Source organism: Saccopteryx leptura, chromosome 10 (genome assembly GCF_036850995.1).
Source record: "Saccopteryx leptura isolate mSacLep1 chromosome 10, mSacLep1_pri_phased_curated, whole genome shotgun sequence".
In the NCBI taxonomy this organism is placed as follows: Eukaryota; Metazoa; Chordata; class Mammalia; order Chiroptera; family Emballonuridae; genus Saccopteryx; species Saccopteryx leptura.
This window is the reverse complement of record NC_089512.1, coordinates 51,915,255-51,937,806: the sequence shown is the minus strand read 5'-3', so window position 1 is coordinate 51,937,806 and position 22,552 is coordinate 51,915,255. Positions and strand designations below refer to the sequence as shown.

The 22,552-nt window shown below is 37.6% G+C and overlaps 1 protein-coding gene across 5 annotated transcripts in view; it reads right to left on the bottom strand.

The window, feature by feature from the left end:
- Window positions 1-22,552, bottom strand: part of RAD18 (RAD18 E3 ubiquitin protein ligase) — a 152,588-nt gene that overhangs the window by 61,412 nt on the left and 68,624 nt on the right. For all 5 annotated transcript variants that reach the window (XM_066351063.1, XM_066351064.1, XM_066351066.1 and 2 more), the window contains one exon: window positions 3,335-3,472. In XM_066351063.1, coding sequence (XP_066207160.1) covers window positions 3,335-3,472 — 138 coding nt within the window. The remainder of the gene's footprint in view (window positions 1-3,334; window positions 3,473-22,552) is intronic.

Sequence of the window (22,552 nt, the reverse complement as noted above, 5' to 3'; positions counted from 1 at the left end):
AATGGAGCCTTGGCTGCGGAAGGGTAAGGGAGAGACAGAGAGGAAGGAGAGGGGGAGGGGTGGAGAAGCAGATGGGCGCTTCTCCTGTGTGCCCTGGCCGGGAATCGAACCCGGGACTCCTGCATGCTAGGCCGACACTCTACCACTGAGCCAACCAACCAGGGTCAATAATAAATCTTTTTAAAATTGAATTTATTGGGGTGACATTGGTTCACAAAACCATACAGATTTTTTTAAAAGACTTTATTTTTATTCATTTTAGAAAGTGAGGAGGGAGACACAGAGAGAGAGAGAGAGAGAGAGAGGGGAAAGGAGCAGGAAGCATCAACTCTCATAGGTGCCTTGACCAGGCAGCCCAGGGTTTCAAACTGGTGACCTCAGCCAGTTCCAGGTTGACACTTTATTCACTGCGCCACCAAGTGTCAGGCAAAACCATACAGATTTTAAGTGTACAATTCAATAACATAATCTGCACACTGCATTGTGCGCCCATCCCCCAAGCAAAATCTGTCGCCATTTTCTCTCCTTTGCCCCCTCCACCTGCCCTCCCACCCCCTTCCCTCTAGCTATTAACACACTGTTGCCTGTGTATACATGTCATATATAATTTTTTGCTTAATCCCCTCACATCCTTTCATCCAGCCCCCAAGCCTCCACCCCTATGACATCTGTCAGTCTGTTCCATGTATCCATATCTGTTTTTGTTCATCAGTTTATTTTGTTCATTAGATCCATAAATGAGATCATGTGGTACTTGTCTTTCTCTAAATGGCTTATTTCACTTAGCATAATAATCACCAGGTCCATCCATGCTGTTGCAAAAGGTTAAGATTTCCTTTTTTTTTTTAGTAACAGCCAAGTTGTATTCCATGGTGTAAATGTACCACAACTATTGATATTTTATCTACTGTGGGCACTTGGGCTGCTTCCAGATCTTGGCTATGGTAAATAGTGCTGCAGTGAACACAGGGGTGCATATATTCTTGAAAATTAGTGTGTGGGGTTTCTTCGGATATATTCCCAGAAGTGGGATTACTGGGCCAAAAGGCATTTACATTTTTAATTTTTTGAGAAAACCCCATACTGCTTTCCACAGTGGCTGCATCAGTCTCCATTCCTACCAACAATGCATCCACACCCTCACCAACACTTGTTTCTAGATTTACTGATAGACATTCTGACAGATGTGAGGTGATATCTCATTGTGGTTTTAATTTGCATTTCTCCGGTGATTAGTAACATTGAGCATCTTTTCATATGTCTTTTGGCCATCTGTATATCCTCTTTGGAGAACTAATTCAAGTCTTTGGCCCATTTTTTATTTGGGCTGTTTATCTTTTTGGTGTTTTGGAAATTAACCCCTTATCAGATATATCACTGACAAATACAGTGTGTCTGTAAAGTCATGGTGCACTTTTGACCGGTCACAGGAAAGCAACAAAAGATGATAGAAATGTGAAATCTGCACCAAATAAAAAGAAAACCCTCCCAGTGTCTGTAGGATGATGTGGCAGCATGTGCGCATGCGCAGATGATGACGTAACACCGTGTATACAGACAGCGGAGCAGCCCACGGCCATGCCAGTCAAGATGTGGACAGTACAGAGGAAAGTTCAGTGTGTTCTGTGGCTTGCTAAATTCAAATCCGTGACCAAAGTGCAACGTGAATATCGGCGCATTTATAACGAAGTACCACCACATAGGAATAACATTACTCGGTGGGATAAGCAGTTGAAGGAAACCGGCAGTTTGGTGGAGAAACCCCGTTCTGGTAGGCCATCAGTCAGTGACGAGTCTGTAGAGGCTATACGGGATAGCTACCTAAGGAGCCCTAAAAAATTAGTGTGTGAGCCCACATCGAACTGCACTGAACAGGTATGAAACTGGGAGAGTTTTCCTTTTATTTGATGCAAATTTCACATTTCTATAGTCTTTTGTTGCTTTCCTGTGACCGGTCAAAAGTGTACCATGACTTTACAGACACACTGTATGTTCTCCCATTCAGTGGGTTCCCTTTTCATTTTGTTAATGGTGTCTTTTGCTGTGCAAAAGCTTTTTAGTTTGATGTAGTGCCATGTTATTTTTTCCTTTGTTTCCCTTGCCTGACAAGATAGATCTGAAAAAATATTGCTATAAGAAATGTCTGAAATTTTACTGCCTATGTTTTCTTCTAGGAATTTTTGGCTTCATGACTAACATTTAATTCTTTAATCCATTTTGAGTTTATTCCTGTGTATAATGTAAGTTGGTGGTCTAGTTTCATTCTTTTGCATTTATCTGTCCAATTTTCCCAACACCATTAATTAAAACCGCCTTTGTCAAATATTGACCATAAGGTATAGGTTTATTTCTAGGCTCTCTGTTCTGTTCCATTGATCTATATGCCTGATCTTATGGCAATACCATGCTGTTTTGATTACTATGGCCTTGCAGTACAGTTTGATATCAGGTAATATGATACCTCCAACTTTGTTTTTCCTTCTCAAGATTGCTGAGGTTATTCAAGGTCTTTTGCTTTGGGGAGTATGGATATTTTAATGATGCTAATTTTTCCTATTCATGAACACAGTATATTTGTATCTTCTCCAATTTCTTTCTTTAGTGTCTTACAATTTTCTAAGAATAGGTGTTTTACCTCCTTATCTAAATTTATTCCTAAATACCTTAATCTTTTGTTGCAATAGTAAATGGGATTGTTTTCTTCATTTCTCTTTCTAAAAGTTCATTATTGGTGTATAAAAATGCCACACCAATTTCTGAATAAAAATAATGTTATGTATACTTCACGACAATAAAGAAAAAGTAATAAGAAATTTTTTTATATATTTTTCGCTATTATGATTGTTTTGTTTACTGCCCCCAAAGCCCTGGCAATGGAAATATAATATTAATCTGAAAATTTTAAATTGTTCAAAATTAAGAAATGTTGCTACATATTGGCATACCAAGTGTATTGGCTTTAGATTTTTTAGCCAAGCATTCCGACCAAAATAAGTATCAGTGATTGGTAATGGAAATAATTTATTCTCTTTGTAGGCTCTGTAGCAATCAATCCTACATCAAGAAAATGTCTTCAGGCTAGAACTAAGAAACTTCTGATTTATTATTAACTGAAAGCAAGCCAGGTTTTAGAAACTGTGTCTCAGGTACCCTCCCACTCATTGCCCCAGAGTTATAAACCTCATTTAAATCAACTGCTGCTATATGTGTAAAAATACTTTTTTCCAGTCCAAATATCTACTACGTCCAAAGTAAATCATTTTGGTTTAATTTTATTTTTAGATTAAAATAGTGAAATTCACCATTATTTCTGTTTTTAATGGAAGTCTCTTACCCATGCGCACAAGGAGCAGCTTTCCTGAGGGTTCATTTTCTTTTTTAGTTGTGCTTTTTTTTGACATTTCAACAGTTTTCTTATATCCTTTTTTGGCCTGATCCACCAGAAGCTGAAATTCATTCTGATGTTTTTTACCTGAAATCGAAAGGATCATCTCAGTAAAGCAAGGACTAAAGAAGTTATACATCTGTAACCAACCAAGAGAGGGGAGTATCAAGAAGTATACAAGCTCATTCAAGAACAGCAGCCTTAAAAATCACTTGTAATAAATTACAATGATGGCAAGCATAAGAATACCAGGGGCTGGGAGATAGTGGAAGTCTTTCCACTTGATATTCTCCCTTCTCAGATACAAATATGGAAATATGACATTCCTAGTTTGCTACTATAGGTTTCTTACCAAATTCTATACTCCAGAAACGCTTCTGACAGAGCATGATGGGTCCTGCTTTCTTAAATATATCCAAAAGACACCATTCTAATTTCTAAGACACAAAAGAGTACTGAGATAATGAATATTAATTAAATATAAAAGCAGAAACCTCTAGGAAAGTTGAGTTATAAAAATAAAGGATATCCATTTCAAGTCCATTTCTCAATTCACACTTCTTGCCTCTTCCCCATCAGAACCATTTTAACAATCTAAGACATCTCATCCACCACCATCCACCCCTTAACACCTCTGAAAATAATTTAAGCCTGACCTTTTAGGTCACCATCAGTAATGCACATTAATTTACTCAATTAAGAGTGCCCAGTCATTGTTTTAGTATGACCTGAGGACAACTATTTGTGATTTGAGCCACGGTTTAAATAGCTGAGGTTGTAATTATCTAACACCCTTAAAACACCAAATCCATGGTTCAAAATGATGTCATAAATCCCAAGAATCACTCTGCAAAGGGTTAAAACAAAGTTTTGAGACTGTTTTCATACAGTAACCCATAATTTCCCTGTAGCACAATACTAAGAATAATTGGGTATAGGAAAAATTTTGTGCTTCAAGTAAAAACTATGCATTTTCTAGAGAGAACCTTCCAGGATTCCAGTCATTCACTGTCTTTGAGCTACCGAACAGCTCTATAAATTATAGATAATTGAAGGCAATGAAAAATTCTGCTCTAGACATGCAAAACCCTGGCTGGTAAAGGTTCAACTGACTTCCCTCCCTGACTGTGGAAGAAGCCAGGTTTACCTCCATTTAAACATTCATTTTGCTATTCCTGATCAATAAACGTCAGTTTTTTAGACACTAGGGAGAGATTGCCTCTAATTTCAATAAATTTATGTATAGTATGAGTATGAAAACTCCCAGTAAAACTATGATTTTGGGTTGTAAAGTGATAAATTTTAAATAAGCTACTACTAGTTAAAATTTCAGCAAAAAATATATAAACTGGCCATAAAAGATTACTGGAAAGTTGGCTATTTAGAAACAGATGAGACCCTAAGATTACAAGCGAGGTAATTTCCTTCAAGTCCCATTTAACTCTATGCATCTGAAGATAATTACTCTGCATTTCTTCAGCACCTAGACTCAAAACCACAAATGGCCTTACACCATGGCAATTTCTGGTAGGCACAGCTAACACAACATTGGGGTCTCTGGAATTCAGTTAGACCAGATCTAGCCCATTTTCCTAGTAAGGTCATTCTATATTGTGTGTACCCAGGGATTGCAGATTTAAGAATTACTCAAGAAACTTGCTAAAAGTAATCTCATTAACAGTGAAAGGGGCTAATGACCTTATCTTCTGAGGCAATAAAATCCCAGGATTAAAAGAGTTTCTTAAGTAAATGGCAGCCAGTGTTCTAGCTTTGGCCCAAGAAGTCCAATAATCCCTGCTCAAAACACAAACAATTTAATATGATAGAGAAATGTTGAATCTCTAGGTTGTACATATGAACTAATATAATTTTGTTAAGTCAACTATAATTTTAAAAAATGAAAAAAGAACAATGCCAGGAGATTATGGCTAATATTATGACTAGAGATTATGACTAATAAAGCTGTTCACACTCATCTCTTCACACTCATCTCATTTTAGGAGTTCTGCCATTTGGCAAAGAGTGCTTCAGAGTTTAAAATCTCAGTTCTGCTGGTTAGATGCCCTGAATTTACCTCTTAGAAGTTTTAAGTGGCTCTGACAGGTGTTGTAGCTGATGAATAAGCCCACATTCAACCAACTCATATTCTTCAAGATTTTTAATACTTGAATCATACCACTCTTTCTGCCTCTCCAAGTTGAAATATAATAATCTTTCTAGTGCCAATCAAACCCTTCACTCCATGACCACCTTAATTACTCTTTTTTAGACCTGCTTTTACAGACAGAGTGTTGCTGGGTCTGGCAGTAAACCCAGGGGTATACAAAACCAAAACCAAGCTCTCCCAAGGGTGGAACAGACTCATGCCACTCTACAGTGACACCACTAATATACTGATGCATCCACCATAGTGAGCTTCACATCTTGCCAATACTTTTCTGATGAGATGGGTGGTGATATTAATATTATAATATTAATTTTATAATTAATTATAAATTAATTTAATATTATATTAATAATATTTTATATTTTTTAATATTTTTAATATTATAATTATATTATAATTTTTTAATATTATAATATACAAATGAAATATGCATTGGTTCATTGGATATTTTTTTAATATTATAATATACAAATGAAATATGCATTGGTTCATTGGAACTCAATGAACCAATTACAAATTTACATATAAAAAGTCCATTGAAGGCCCTGGACGATTGCTCAGTGGTAGAGTGTCAGCCCGGTGTGTGGATGTCCCAGGGGTCCAATTCCCAGTCAGGGTACACAGGAGAGGCAACCATCTGCTTTGCCACCCCTCCCCCTTTTCTCTCTCTCTCATCTCTCTTTATCCCCCTCCTAAAGCCATGGCTCAATTGGTTTGAGCAATTTGGCCTCGGGCATTAAGGACGGCTCTGTGGTCTCTGCCTCAGGTGCTAAAGAAATGGCTCCACTGCTGAGCAACGGTCTCAGATGGGCAGAGGATCACCCCCTAGTGGGCTTGCCAGGTGGATCCAGGTCGGAGCCCCTGTGGGAGTCTACTCTGTCTCCCCTCCTCTCACTAAAATTAAAAATAAATAAATAAATAGTCCATTGAAAGTATGATATATGACAGTGGAGTTAATATAACATGTATCTACCATTATCGTATCACATAGAATAGTCACATCCCTAAAAATCCTCTGTGCTTTATGATTCCCTCTTTTCTCTCTAACCCCAGACAACCACTTATCTTTTTATAGTCTTTATAGTTTTATCTTTTCCACAATGTCAAATAATTGGAATTATACAGTGTATAGCCTTTAAGATTGTCTTCTTTCTCAGTAATGTGCATTTCAGACTCCCTTCTGTCTTTCATGGCTTGTCTTTTATTGTTATTAAATAACACCAAGAGTGGACCCTAATGAAAACTATGGACAACGTGTCGCTGCACCACTCCAGTGAGATGCTGCTAGTGGGACGGACTGCATCTGTGGATCAGGAGAGCTATAGGAACTCCTGTATTTTCCTCTCAGTAGGTAAACTGATAAGTGAACTATGGTACATCCAGAAAATGGAATAGTGTTCAGGGCTAAAAAGAAATGAGCTATTGGCCCTGGCTGGTTGGCTCAGTCAGAGCATTGTCCTGAAACACTGAGGTTATAGTATTATTGATCCCCGGTCAAGGCACATAAATTGACCAATGAATGCATAACTAAATGGAACCACAAATTATGCTTCTCCCTCTTCTCTTTCTCCCTTCCTGTCTAAAATCAATGAAAATAAATAAATAACAAAGTACAAAATCTTCATTAATATAAGTTCAAATTCCATTATAATTAACCTTTCTGAAATAACACTACCACATTTTAGTGTAGTATCAAAGAATATCCACAACGATCTAAAAAATCTATTGAAATGCTCCTCTTTTCAATTACCTATCTCATATGCTGGATATTTTTCATATATTCTAACTGAAAACACACAGGGCTACAGTTTTTTTTCTTTCTTTTTTTTATTGAGAGGCAGGGAAGCAGACAGACAAACTCCCACGTGCTCCAACAGGGACTCACCCGGCAAGCCACCTATGGGGCAATGCTCTGCCCATCCAGGGCCACTACTCCGTTATTCGAGCAATTAAACTATTGTAGCACCTGAGGTGAGGCCATGGAGCCACCCTCAGCGTCAGGGCCAACTTGCTCAAACCATTCAAGCCATGGCTGCAGAAGAGGAAGAGAGAGAGAGAGCAAGAGAAAGCAAAAAGGGGGGGCAGGAGGAATGAAGAAGCAGATGGTTACTTCTCCTGTGTGCCCTGACCAGGAATCGAACCTGGGATTTCCATACACCAAGCCAATGCTCTACCATTGAGCCAACCAGCCAGGGTCATCAGGGCAACAGTTTAATGCAGAAGCTGATACAAAAATCTTTTATTAAGACATTAAAGAGATTTGCAAAAATAGAAAAGAAAGCCACTCTCCTCACTAAATTTTTTAAATCACACTTATTGGGAAATAATTTATACAAAAAAATCATCCTTTTTTTCAATTTTATCTAGAAAATTAAATTTAACAGTGATGTTGATCAATAAGAGTACATAGGTTTCAGGTGAACATTTCTATAGCTTTTGAACTGTTAAGTTACATACTCATCACCCAAAGTCAAATCACTTTTTGTCACTATATATTTGTCCCTCTTTACTCCTTTCCCACATCCCCTCCCCAGCACCCTCCCCTACTGTAACCACTTCAGTATCCATGTCCATAAGTTTCAGTTTTATATCTCACCTATGTGTCAAATCTTATAGTTCTTTGTTTTGTTTTGTTTTTGAAAAATCATCAATTTTAAGTGAACACTTTGATGCGGTTTTTTTAATGTAAAGACATGTAACTACCAAAACAATTATGAAACAAGATTTAAATCAGCCAAAACAGTTCCTTCATGACTCTTTGTAATTAGCCTCCCCTACCTTTTTTCCACCCAGAGCCAATGGCAGTACCAATCTGCTTTCTGTTCTATATTTTTGCCTTTTCTAGAACTTTATACAATATAAATGAAATCATATATAAAACGCTTTTTAGTCTGGGTTTTCTCTTAGCATGTTTCTGAGATTCATCCACATTGTTTCATATGTCAGGAGTTAATTCTTTTTTATTACTAAGTACTGTTCCATTATATATGAATGTATCACAATGTGTTTATGAAAATGTAGGCTGCTTTCAGTTTAGGATAATGTAAGTAAACTGCTGTTACATTTGTCCATAATACTCTTCAAACTGTTCGTTTACAACTGATGAATTTTATTTTTATATATTAAATCTCAATAAATCTCATTTAAAAAATCTGTGTGGACATATGCTTTCATTTCTCTTAGGTAAGTAGCTAGGATTAGAATGGCCTGACCAGGCAGTGGCACAGTGGATAAAGCGTCGAACTGTGATGCAAAGAACCCAGGTTTGAAACCCTGAGGTTGCTGGCTTGAGTGTAGGCTCACCAGCTAGAGCACAGGGTCTCCAGCTTGAGCGCGGGGTCGCCGGGTTGAACACAGGGTCACTGGCTTGATTGTGGGGTCGCTGGCTTGAGCCTGGGATCATAGATATGACCCCATGGTCGCTGGTTTGAGCCCAAAGGTCACTGGCTTGAAGCCGAAGGTCACTGGCTTGAGCAAGGGGTCACTCGCTCTGCTATAGCCCCCTGGTCATATGAGAAAGCAATCAATGAACAACTAAAGAAACTAAGGAGCTGCAACAAAGAATTGATGCTTCTTACCTCTCTCCTTTCTTGTCTGTCCCTATCTGTCCCTTTCTCTCTCTCTGTCACACACACACAAAAAAAAAAGAATAAAAAAAGAATGTATAGTAGGGGCATGTCTGACTTTATAACAAACTACTAACCTATTTACCTAAGTGAATGTATCATTTGCATTATCACCAGAAAGGTATAAGAATTTCATTTGCTATACATCCTTTCAGCAGTCAGTATTGTCCTTTCCTTTTTTAAAAAAAATTAAAGTTAGTACGTAGTATTAATTCATTGTCTTTTTAATTTATATTTTCCTAAAAGCTAATGTTTAATAACTCTAACCATATCTTTTCATGTTGTTATTTAGTGTCCGAATATCTCCTTTGCTGAAGAATCTGTTTAAATCTTTGCACTGTTTTAAAATATGGCATATGTCTTATTATTGAATTGTAAGAGTTCTTCATATAATATAAATGCAGGTACTCTGTCAAATATAAATTTACAACATTTTCTCACAATCCACTGCTTGATTTTTCATTTTCATATCTGTCTTCTGAAGAGTAAAGGTTTTTTTATTTTAATAAAATAATTTATCACATTTTATTTTATAATTCTTACTATTTTTTAATGATAATCATGCTGACTGTGAACTAAGTTTTATTTCTTCCTTTCAAATCATATCTTTTTTTATTTTTGCTTTATCATACTGGTTAGGATCTATGGTACAATGTTGAATAAAAGTGATAAAAATGAGTATCTCTACTTTTTTCCAAGTCAGAGGAAAACCATTCATTATTTCACCATTAAATATGATGTTAGTTGTAGGATTTCCACAGATATACTTCATCAGATTGAAGAAATTCTAGTTTAGTGAGAGTTTTACTATTAGTGTGTATTTGATCATATCAAATGCTTATTCTGCATCTATTCTGAGAATCACATACTGCTTTTTAGTATGTTAACAGAGTGAATTATATTGATTTTTCTAACATTAAACAGATCTTTTATTCTTAGGCTAAATCCCACTTGTCTATGATGTATTATCCTTTCTATGTATTGCTAGATTCCATTTACCAAAATTTTGTTAAGAAGTTCTACATCTGCCTGACCAGGTGGTGGCGCAGTGGATAGAGCGTCGGACTGGGATGCGGAAGGACCCAGGTTCGAGACCCCGAGGTCGCCAGCTTGAGCGCGGGCTCATCTGGTTTGAGCAAAGAGCTCATCAGCTTGGACCCAAGGTTGCTGGCTCCAGCAGGGGGTTACTCGGTCTGCTGAAGGCCCGCGGTCAAGGCACATGTGAGAAAGCAATCAATGAACAACTAAGAAGTCGCAACGCGCAACGAGAAACTGATGATTGATGCTTCTCATCTCTCTCCGTTCCTGTCTGTCTGTCCCTGTCTATCTCTGCCTCTGTTAAAAAAAAAAAAAAAAAGTTCTACATCTATGTTCATGAAGAATATTAGACAGAACTTGTACTATATTGTCTTCATCTGGGTTTTAGTTTCATGGAAACTCTGACCTATTAAAATGAAGTAGAAAATATTCCTTCCTGTTCAATTTTCTAGAAGAATTTGTATAAAAATTGGTATTCTTCCCTTCCTTAGGTGTTTCATTTGGTCCTGGAGTTTTCTTCCTAGGAGTGCAAATTCAATTCATTTAATAGATATAGGGCTATCCAGCTTATCTATTTCTTCTTGAGTCAGGTTTAGTAATTTGTGTCTTCAAGAAATTCATCCATTTCATGTATCTTCTCAAATTTAATGGCATAAAGCTACTCATAATATTACCTTATTATTCTATTAGGATACTTTGTAATTTCCCCTCTTTTATTCCTGATAATTCGTAATTTGTATTTTCTCTTTTGGTCCTGAACAGGCTTGCTAGAGATTTTTAAATTTTATTGATCTTTTACAAAGAACCAGTTTTTAGTTTCATGGACTTTTTTTTAAATTTATCATTTTTCTATCTTTTAATTTCATTGATTCCTGCTTTTACCTTTAATATTACCTTCCTTCTGCTTATTTTGAGCAGAATTTGCTCCTCTTTTTCTAGTTTCTTATGGTGAAAGGATAGGTGAATAATTTAATACCTCTTTTCTCTTGTTAATACAAGCATATGATGTTATACATTTCCCTCTAAGCATTGCTTTAGCTGCATTCCACATTGATAAGACGTATTTACTTAATCCAGTGTACTTTTGGCTTCAGGTACACTGGTCATATAAGGAATTCCATCTAAGTCTGTGTATGTCCTTCCTTTCGCACCTCAGCAGGACCCCCACTTTATTCTTCCTTCTTGATATATGGAGTGTATTTTTAAATGCATTTCTGTCTACTAGTTTCATTATCTGTCATTCCTGAGTCTGGTTCTATTAATTAGTTTTTCTCCTTTCCATGGATTTTATTTTTCTGCTTCTTTGAATTCCTGGTAATTTCAATAGGATATTAAATACTATTATTTTATTCTCATGGTTGCTAGATTTTGTTCTATCCTTAACCCTTTGAATAGTATGAACATTCATGTATGTCCTTGTGCCTCCTGACCATCAGAGTATGATCGTACAAAAATTTTTATTATAAAAATGTGTAAGGCAACATTGAAAAAAGGCAAATGTATGTTCTTCTTGTTTCTATACATTGGTTATCAAAAAAACATGATTTTAAGTTAATAAAACTGGAACTGGAACTAATTTCATTTTTTGAAAAGAAACTAACACCTACGGGTCAGCAAGCATGAAAAAACCTCACTACTCAAAGGGTTAAACTGTATATTTTGTTCTGAAGGTTATCAAGCTATTTGGAATCAACTGAATCATTCCAAGGCTTGCTTTCAAATTTATTAGGTCAGATTATCAAGAGAATGAGAAAACAAGCCATAGACCAAGAGAGAATCTTACAAAAGACATATCTGATAAAGGACTGTTATCCAAAATACACAAAGAACTTTTAAACGTCTAAAAGAAAATGAATGGCCCAATTTAAAAATGGGTAAAATATCTGAACAAATACTTTTTCTAAGAAAAAACCATGTAGATGGCAAATAACCATATGAAAAAATGCTCAACTTTGTATGTCATTAGATAATTGCACATTAGAAAAATGAGAAACCACTACACGCCTATTAGCAAAAATCCTAATCGCTGACAGCACCATATGCCAGTGAGGATGAAAAGCAATAGGAACTCTCACTCACAGCTAGTGGGAATGCAAAATGGGACAGATATTTTAAAAGACAATTTCTTACAAAACTAAAGATGATCCAGCAATCACACTCCTTGGTATTTTATAGTCTATAAAGACTATAAAAAGATAAGTGGTTGTCTGGGGTTAGAGAGAAAAGAGGGAATCATAAAGCACAGAGGATTTTTAGGGAAGTGACTATTCTATGTGATACGATAATGATAGATACATGTTATTAAATAACACCAAGAGTGGACCCTAATGAAAACTATGGACTTGGTGATAACAACGTGTCAGTGCACCAAAACAAGTTCTTACAAAAACCTGTACATGAACATAAAGCAACTTTTTTCACAATTGCCAAAAGAAGCAACCAAAGTGTCCTTCAGTAGGTAAACTGATAAGTGAACTATGGTACATCCAGAAAATGGAATAGCGTTCAGGGCTAAAAAGAAATGAGCTATTGGCCCTGGCTGGTTGGCTCAGATCTTTCTACAGATCTTTATAGAGCTTTCTCCCCTCTGAGGTCACTCCTCTCTGATAAGCTGTCCCCCAAATTCTAGACACCTTGGCCTTCCACATCTGTCACTGGTCTTACCTCTGCAGTGATTCCACCAGATTATGTGGGGGTTACCCCATCCAGTGCCTGAAAACAGGCTACAGGCAGCAAGCTCTGGAATTAGACCTCGCCGCTTTCATTTTGCTCTCTCAATAATCACAGTGCTGTGCTTTCCCCCGATATCTAAAAACAATTCTTCTATACATTAATCTGGGTTTCTAGCTTACTGATGAAGGAAAGGAAACACAGTCTCTGTTATGCCATGTGGGTTAGGAGTGGACATTTCCATTTATTTCGATATTTGGGGGGAAAGTTATTTTCTATCAAAATAAGGTTATTTATGTTAACATGTAATAGATTTATTGTTATTTTTAAATGAGTTAATAAATAACTTTGAAATTTCTTGTTTTAATTTTCCTTTGACTCATGCATTATTTAGAAGTATGTTGCTTAGTTTTCAAATATTTGGCAGTGTTCCAGGAGGCTTTGTTACTGATTTTCAATTTAATTCTATTGTGGTCATGTTACATACAGTAAGCAGTTAAAGATATTGACAAAAAGGAAGGGAACAAATACAACCAAACATTTGATTAAGCCGGATTAACTAGGACAGATTAACTGGGACAGGACAGTTTCACTCAGAGAGCAACTGGCATCATTCCACAGGATCACCAGAGTGGAGGAGGGAGAAAATAGCCCAGTAGAAGCCAAAATGGCAACCATAAAGGATGAGGGGACTAGACTCAAAAAATCTAGGGTAAAGATCAGATAGGGTAAGGGCAGGAAACCCCAGAAGACCCAGGAAAGGATGGGATGGGGGGGTGAGAGTGCAGTATAGGCACAGCCCTGGGAAAAGCCAGGCAAGAGATTTGAAGTTTGAAAGAAAGCCTGCTCTTTTCCAAACCCAAGGAAATAAGTCAAAGAACCCAGTGTGCACCTCCTTGCAGCACATTCATGCCCTTCTCCTGAGCACGTATCTTTTGTCTTCTTTTTTCCTAAACTCTAAGGGTCCCATGAGACCTGCAACCAGGGTAGCCGCGAGCAGTGACAGAGGACTCTCCTTTGCCTCTGTCCACACAGCCCCTACTAGAACCTTCCCACTCTCGCCTCTCCCAGGGCATACTATGCCTTTCCACTCTAATAAATCTTACCACTGTAGCTTAAAATCCTCCTACATGTGTATCCCTGAAATTCTTTTCCTGCGACTCTGCAGAAGAATTCTATTTCCACACCTTGCTGGGGGCAGACCTACCCTGGTCTCAGTCCTATTCAGGTTAACAGAGAACATAATTTGCATGCTGAATGAATACTCAAGGTGAACCTGCTCAAGAATCCTAGGACCCTCTCTCTCTGCGCTACTGTCTCCTCTCCTGCACTGTTCCGCCAACTGTATAGCTTCTTCGGTTCCCTGGTATCTTAGGTCTTTCTCCTTAACTCAGAGTCCACCAGGCTCTGCCTGGGATCCCCCTGCCTGCACCATAGCCTGGAAACCCTATTAAAGGGCTCATCTCATCCCCCCTCACCTCTCAGATATTTCTGTCCTTTGTTACCTAATGTCCAGCATATTAAAAACCACTGTTCAACATACTTTGTCCATTTATGTTGGATGTTTCTGGGGAAGAGTGGTGCCTCAGGTCCCTGTTACTCTACTTGGCCAAAAGTATAAGTCCTCTACATCAGGGGTAGTCAACCTTTTTATACCTACTGCCCACTTTTGTATCTCTGTTAGTAGTAAAATTTTCTAACCACCCACCAGTTCCACAGTAATGGTGATTTATAAAGTAGGGAAGTAACTTTACTTTATAAAATTTATAAAGCAGAGTTACAGCAAGTTAAAGCACATAATAATAATTACTTACCAAGTACTTTATGTCAGATTTTCGCTGTTTGGCAGAATAAATCTTTTCCTTTTTTTTTTTTTTTTGTATTTTTCTGAAGCTAGAAGTGGGGAGAGGCAGTCAGACAGACTCCCGCATGCGACCGACTGGGATCCACCCGGCACGCCCACCAGGGGGCAATGCTCTGCCCCTCCAGGGCGTCACTGTTGCGACCAGAGCCACTCCAGCGCCTGGGGCAGAGGCCAAGGAGCCATCCCCAGCGCCCGGGCCACCTTTGCTCCAATGGAGCCTCGGCTGGGGGAGGGGAAGAGAGAGACAGAGAGGAAGGAGAGGGGGAGGGGTGGAGAAGCAGATGGGCGCTTCTCCTGTGTGCCCTGGCCAGGATTCGAACCCGGGACTTCTGCACGCCAGGCCGACGCTCTACCACTGAGCCAACCGGCCAGGGCCCAGAATAAATCTTTATAAAACAACTTACTATAGTTAAATCTATCTTTTGATTTATACTTGGGTTGCTCCACTACTGCCCACCATGAAAGCTGGAACGCCCACTAGTGGGCAGTGGGGACCAGGTTGACTACCACTGCTCTATATTTTAATTTGTAATATGGTATATATCAATATAACCCACATAAGCAAAAGCTCTTCGTGTCCTTGATCATTTTTAAGAGTATAAAGAAGCTTAGAGAACTGAGAACTGTTGCTCTAAGTGCTGGAGCACCCTAGGGCAGAGCATTAGACTCTGTTCCCTAACAGCACTTCTATTCCCAGTAATCTTCTCTAAATACATAACTTTAAATATTAATTGTAAGCACAATGGGTCTGTTTGGTTAGCTCATTCTTTCATTCCTAATTCTCTTTCCTACTTGGCTATCCACTAGGAACCAAAACTTAACACAAAACAGAAATTTTGATTCCCTTTTCCCATCCACAATCCTCCTCTGGTCTCCCTTTCAGTTCCCCAGTTGATTAAACTAAAAATGTGTCTTTATTAAATTGATTTTAGAGAAAGAGGGAGAGGAAGAGAGGAAGAGAGGAAGGGGAGAGGAAGAAAAGAAAGGGGAAGGAAAAGAGGGAGGAGGAGAGGAAAAGAGGGACAGAAGAAGAAAGGGAAGGACAGGGAAGGGAAAGGGGAGGAGAGAGAGAGAGAGGGAGGGAAAAAGAAAAAGAGAGACTGCTTAAGGCCCGCGGTCAAGGCATATGTGAGAAAGCAATCAATGAACAACTACGGTGTCACAATGTGCAACGAAAAACTAATGATTGATGCTTCTCATCTCTCTGTTCCTGTCTGTCTGTCCCTATCTACCCCTCTCTCTGACTATCTCTCTCTGTCTCTATAAAAAAAAAAAAGAGAGAAAAAAAAGAAAGAGAAATATCAATTTGTTGTTCCACTTACTCACGCTGTCATTGGTTGATTCTTGTATGTTCCCTGACCAGAGATCAAACCCACAACCTTGCAATTGACATGCCAAGTACAATGCTCTGACTGAGGAACCCAGCCAGGGCCTGAAGGAATCATTCTTGATTCCTTATCTCCCATATTAAATTCACCAGTGAGTACTATTGGTTCTGCTTCAAAAGTTTACCTCAAACTGTCCATCTTACTTCTATGTTGCTGCCACTCCAGAGTAGGTCATAGCTCTTGTACAATTTATAACAGCAGCCTCATTTTAGGTCTCTTCTCATTCCCTTTCCCCATCCACAATCCTTCTCTTGTCTCTTCTCATGTTATTTCTTATTAAAGAAGCCTTCCCTGCCCACCAAATCTGAACAGTAGCTCTACATATTACTTCATCCCTGCCTTACATTTCTTCATAGTACGCATCGCTTGCTATCTGACTACTACACAACTTAGTCATTTATTTATTGTCTAAATAGTCCCGTTAGAATGTAAGCCCCATGTGGCAGACTTAGTTTGTTTAATGTTATGTTTCAAATACCTAGAATACTGTCTGGGATGCAGTGAATGATGATGATCAATAAATATTGCTTGAGACTCCAGACTGGTTTCTTGTTGCCTTACAATTTATTCATCAAATATCATGATCTTTTAAAACAGGGGTAGTCAACCTTTTTATACCTACCGCCCACTTTTGTATCTCTGTTAGTAGTAAAATTTTCTAACCACCCACCAGTTCCACAGTAATGGTGATTTATAAAGTAGGGAAGTAATTTTACTTTATAAAATTTATAAAGCAGAGTTACAGCAAGTTAAAGCATAAAATAATAAAATTACTTACCAAGTACTTTATGTCAGATTTTCGCTAAGTTTGGCAGAATAAATCTTTATAAAACAACTTACTATAGTTAAATCTATCTTTTTATTTATACTTTGGTTGCTCCTCTACCACCCACCATGAAAGCTGGAACACCCACTAGTGGGCGGTAGGGACCAGGTTGACTACCACGGTTTTAAAATGTATATAAAATCATTATGACTTATTGTTTTAAACCCTCCAATGACTTTCCACTGCACTGAAAATAAAGTCCAAAATAAAATTGTACAAGATCATATATGACCTAGCTCTCCCAGCCCTATGACCACTTGCCCAGCATTTACCACACTCCAGCCACATTCACCTCCTTTGTCCTCTTTTGGGGGCTCTGCCCTGGATGTTCTCTGCCTAGATCCGTGATGGCAAACCTTTGTATAAAAACTGCCCACTTTTGCAGTGCTCGTCAACCTGGTCTCCCCCCCCCCAATAGTGGGCGTTCCAGCTTTCATGATGGGTGGTAGTGGAACAACCAAATGGCACCACAATTGGCCCACCCACTAGGGGGCAGGAGGGACCAGGCTGACCAGCACTGCAAAAGTGGACAGTTTTTATTAAAAAGTTCACTACCATGGGCCTAGATCGGTGTTTCCCAACGTGGGACCCATGCCCCACGGGGGGAAATTCGATAGTTAAGGGGGGCAATTTGAAAATGGACTGGACACGACTTTAACTCTTTCGCCCCGGACCATTTAAATGCAATGCTAGATATCAGTGCCAAATTTAACAAAAAATGCAATTCTTAAATAATTGCGGTAAATAACTATTAAGTATAATTTCGTTTGACGAGACCAAAATATCAACTAGGTGATTGGCGTCGTCAAGTAAACTTCGTCCTGGGTTCACCGGTGGAGCAAGCCGTCTGCCGCGGGGAACCCCGGACGTTTTAAAAATTCGCTAAACAACGCAGTTATTCTCACCTAATTGGCCCATCGCAACTTCTGTAGTGTTTCACATCATTCAGTTGATGTTAATTTGAAATAAATGTCAGTCAAAACTGTTGTAAAAGCTCGTTGATTTAATAAATATACATATATATATTGTATAGGTATAATTGGTAAGTATTTGATTTTATTTTTATCAGTATTAAATTCTTTATTAAGTACTTCTTGCATCAGGGCTAGAAAGCAATAATATTTTATAAATATTATTGGGGCTATAATAGTGCATGCACGACAATTTTAATTTTAGAAGCATAACTTTCCAGAAAATTTTGTCAAGTGGAAAAAATATAGATACCTTTTGATTTGTGGTGGTAGTGTAGTAAATGTGTTATATACATTTAAATAAATATGAATTTTTAGTATACGTTTACTCTATGTCACATTGAATATATTTTAACACATATTTTAATATTAGTTTTTAATTGATCTTATTTTTATTTCTTATAGCCCATAGTAAAATGAGTGGTGCAAGCAAGAAAAAAACTCGTCAATATTCGGAGGAATATTTAAAATTTGGGTTCATACCCGCTGTACACGATGAGCGGATTCCTTTTTGTCTTTTATGCCAGCAATGCTTGACCAACGAATCAATGAAACGAGGTCGTCTTGAGGCGCATTTGAAGGCAAAACATAGTGCTCATATTAATTCAGATTTGAGTTACTTTAAAACTTTAAAGAAAAATTTTGGAAAAAGAACAACATTAAAGTCTCTATTTACTGCTCATACTTCAACTAATAATCGCGTTCTTGAGGCTAGTTATCAAATTTCTTTATTCATCGCTAAAACTGGAGAAAATCACACCATAGGAGAGAATTTAATAAAACCGTCAATATCAGCATTTCTTAAAACGGTTCTTGAAAAAGATGACAAAGATGTAAAAGCTATGCCACTCAGTGACAATACTGTTAGCAGAAGAATAGACAAAATGAGTGAGGATATTGAAAAACAACTTATTGAAAAGCTGAAAACAAGAAAATTCTCCTTGCAAATGGATGAATCAACTTTGAGAGACAGTGAGGCAGTATTGATAACTTATGTAAGATGTATTGATAAAGGACATTTTGCTGAAGAAATGTTGTTCTGTAAAAGATTAGAAAGCACCACTACCTCCAAAAATATATATAATAAGCTAAAAAACTACTTAGATGTCAATGATATACCAATGAAAAATATAACATCTTGTGCTGCAGATGGTGCTCCCAATATGATGGGCAAGAAAAATGGCTGCTTAAAATTGATGAAAGATGCGAATCCAGAAATGATTCTTGTGCATTGTGTTATTCATAGGGAAAACTTGGTAGCTAAAAACATCTCGCCTGTTCTGAATGAAGTATTACATACAGTAATAAAGTGTGTTAATGCTATTAAAGCTAGTGCCAAATGTGAGTGTCTTTTCAAGCTATTTTGTGAAGAACAAAATGAAGACCATGTGAGACTTTTACTTCATACTTAAGTCAGATGGCTATCTAAAGGAAACTGTTTGAAAAGATTTATGGAACTGTTTGATACTCTTAGTGATATTTTAAGCGACAAACCTGAAATGAAGTATCTGTTAACAATAGATGGTAAAGCATTTGTGAGTTATTTAGCCGATATCTTTGAAAAGCTAAATATATTGAAGAAGCAACTTCAAGGAACAAAGAAAACTCTTGTCGATGCAAAAGCAAAGATATTTGGTTTCATTACCAATATTGAGTTATGTCAGAAACATATTAACAACAAAAACTTTAAACAGTTTCATTGGCTCCAAAAATGTGAAGTAACTGATACCGCTTTACTTGTTATTGTCAATCATTTGAATATTCTATCGGCTGATTTAAAAGAAAGATTTTATGATTTAAAACAAATTGATTTCCCAACATGGATGATGCAGCCAATGTTAGTGGATTTGTCTGATATATCAAATATGCAGTATCAAGAAGAACTCGCAGAATTGCAAAATGATGAGTCAGTTAAAGCTTTATTTAATATCAAAGGAGCGATGGCATGGCTTTGTGAGGAAACAGAAATCAAATACCCAAATTCAACCAAATGTGCAAGAAAACTATTGCTACCGTTTCCATCTTCATTTTTAGCTGAATGTGAATTTAGTGCTGTAAATGATTTACTGGTAAAAAAAAGAAATCGGCTGGATATAACACAACGTGGAGACTTGAGACTAAAGCAGGGGTCCCCAAACTACGGCCCGTGGGCCACATGCGGCCCCCTGAGGCCACTTATCCGGCCCCCGCCGCACTTCCGGAAGGGGTACCACTTTCATTGGTGGTGAGAGACGCAAAGCATGGCATCGCTCACATATAGTACTACTTCCAGTGACTGGGATGCACGCCTCACGGCTCCGGAAGCACGTCACATCACTTGCTACATCTAGCAGTGACAAATATGGAACCGGACATTGACCATCTCATTAGCCAAAAGAAGGCCCGTAGTTCCCATTGAAATACTGGTCAGTTTATTGATTTAAATTTACTTGTTCTTTACTTTAAATATTGTATTTGTTCCCGTTTTGTTTTTTTACTTTAAAATATGTGCAGTGTGCATAGGGATTTGTTCATAGTTTTTTTTATAGTCTAGCCCTCCAATGGTCTGAGGGACAGTGAACTGGCCCCCTGTGTAAAAAGTTTGGGGACCCCTAGACTAAAGCTAACCAACTTGGAACCTAATATAAAATCTCTGTGCAGCAAGCATCAAGCGCAAGGATCACACTAAATTAAAATAATAAATTAATATAGAAAAATCTGTATTAAAATTATTTGGAATTTAAATTTGTTTTTTATTATATGTTTTGAAATTTTACTTACTGTGTTTTGTTAACAATTTCATAGTGATTTCTTCCTAGAACCTATCATTTATGTTTATTAAGTGAACAAATCAACTTTTTAATGTTAAAAATTATGTATGTTACATAGGGGGGGACATAAAAATTTTAGAAAGGTTAAGGTGGGGCATGGCACAAAAAAGGTTGGGAAACACTGGCCTAGATTATTCTTCCTCCAGCTCAGTGAATGACTGCCTCTTTATTTTTACTTTCTTTTCCTCACGACTCATTTCAAATGTCCAATCCTCAAGAAAACCTTTTTCCGGACTACTTTATTTAATGCCCCATAATTTCTCTCAAATTACCGTGTTTTATTTCTTCATAGCATTTGCAACCTAAAATTGTGTTATAATCATTTTACGGTATCTGTCTGCTACCAGAACAAAAGCTCTGTGAGAACAGTGATCTATGCCTCTTGCCCACTGTGGTACACCCAACACACAGAATAGCAGTTGGTAGACAGCAGATGCTCAATAAGCATGTATTTGTTGAATTAATGACCAAAAAAAGGACAAAGGAATAAATTAACTATGTCAAAGGCCTTGCCATCCTAGCAAAATTAAGCTGGTACTCCCAAGAAATGTTTCAGGAGATAACCAGGATGCTTATTGGAGCAGCTTTGTTTTCTGGCAGAGGATAAAACTGCATTCACCAAAGAGCATGAAAAGCCCACAAATATATCTGTCATGGAAGGCAAGTAGGGTAACTTTCCACAAGGCTAAGATTCTGCCTCTTGCTGGAGCAACTTAAAATCTTCATTAAGATTTATCAAAAGCATCTGGTATCTGAACTTCATAAGAAACTACTTGATTCAATCGGTTTCAAATACATTTTCTACAGAAAGTTTAAATTGACTGATTTCACTATTTCTTTCCTTTACTGAGAGAGGAACTCATGAATTTAAGTCCATCCAAAAGATTGCTTAAAAAAAAAATACCATCACAAAACTACCAAAGGAGCCCATGCATAAAATTAAACTTTTTAAAACAATTATTGATTTTAGAGAGAGAAACATCAGTTTGTTGTTTGAATTATTTATGCATTCATTGGTTGATTCTTATATGTGTCCTGACCAGGAATCATTTAAATCTGCAACCTTAGCGTATGGGACAACACTATACTATAACCAACTGAGCTACCTGGCCAGCAATGCAAACTTAAGCTTTATTAAAGCACTATAGCCTGAAACTAAAACTAAATCCAAAAAAGAAGTTCTCAACATTTAAGTTATTCACTCAAATTCAAAGCATCTTTTGTACAGCGCTAAGGGCTTAAACTTGAGCATCTGGTACACCTGGGTTTAGTTTCCAGCTCTGCTTTTCTGCTACATAGGCCATTTGTCTAACATTTCTGAGTCTCAGTTTCCTCCTCTATGAAATAGGATGACACTAGCTTCACAGAGTTGCTGGGAAAACTACTAAAATAACATCTGTGGAACTGCTGGCACAGAATCTAGATCCAAACGTGTGACTGTCTGCCTTCCTGTCTTCTCTTATATAAAGTGACAAAGCAAATAGACGACAAGCCTGCACAAGTGCAGAGACAGAGGGCAGCTGAGGCACAGCAGACACCTCGGCCGGGAGGGCAGATCCAGGTGCATGTGCTTCTTTTCAAAAGTAAAGTAAACCAGGCTAATGAGAGATGGAGAAAAATGGTTGTTTTCTCTTAACTTACTTTTTCTAGGCTTGATAGGCTCTGATAAACACTATGATGACTCTCCCATCTTCAACTATTTATTCACTTGGTCATAAAGCAGTGAGCAAGAAAGAAACATTTCCCCCACCCTTTCAGTTTTATTAGGGAAGAAAATACTGTTAAATACTCTCACGGGTTGAAGGGT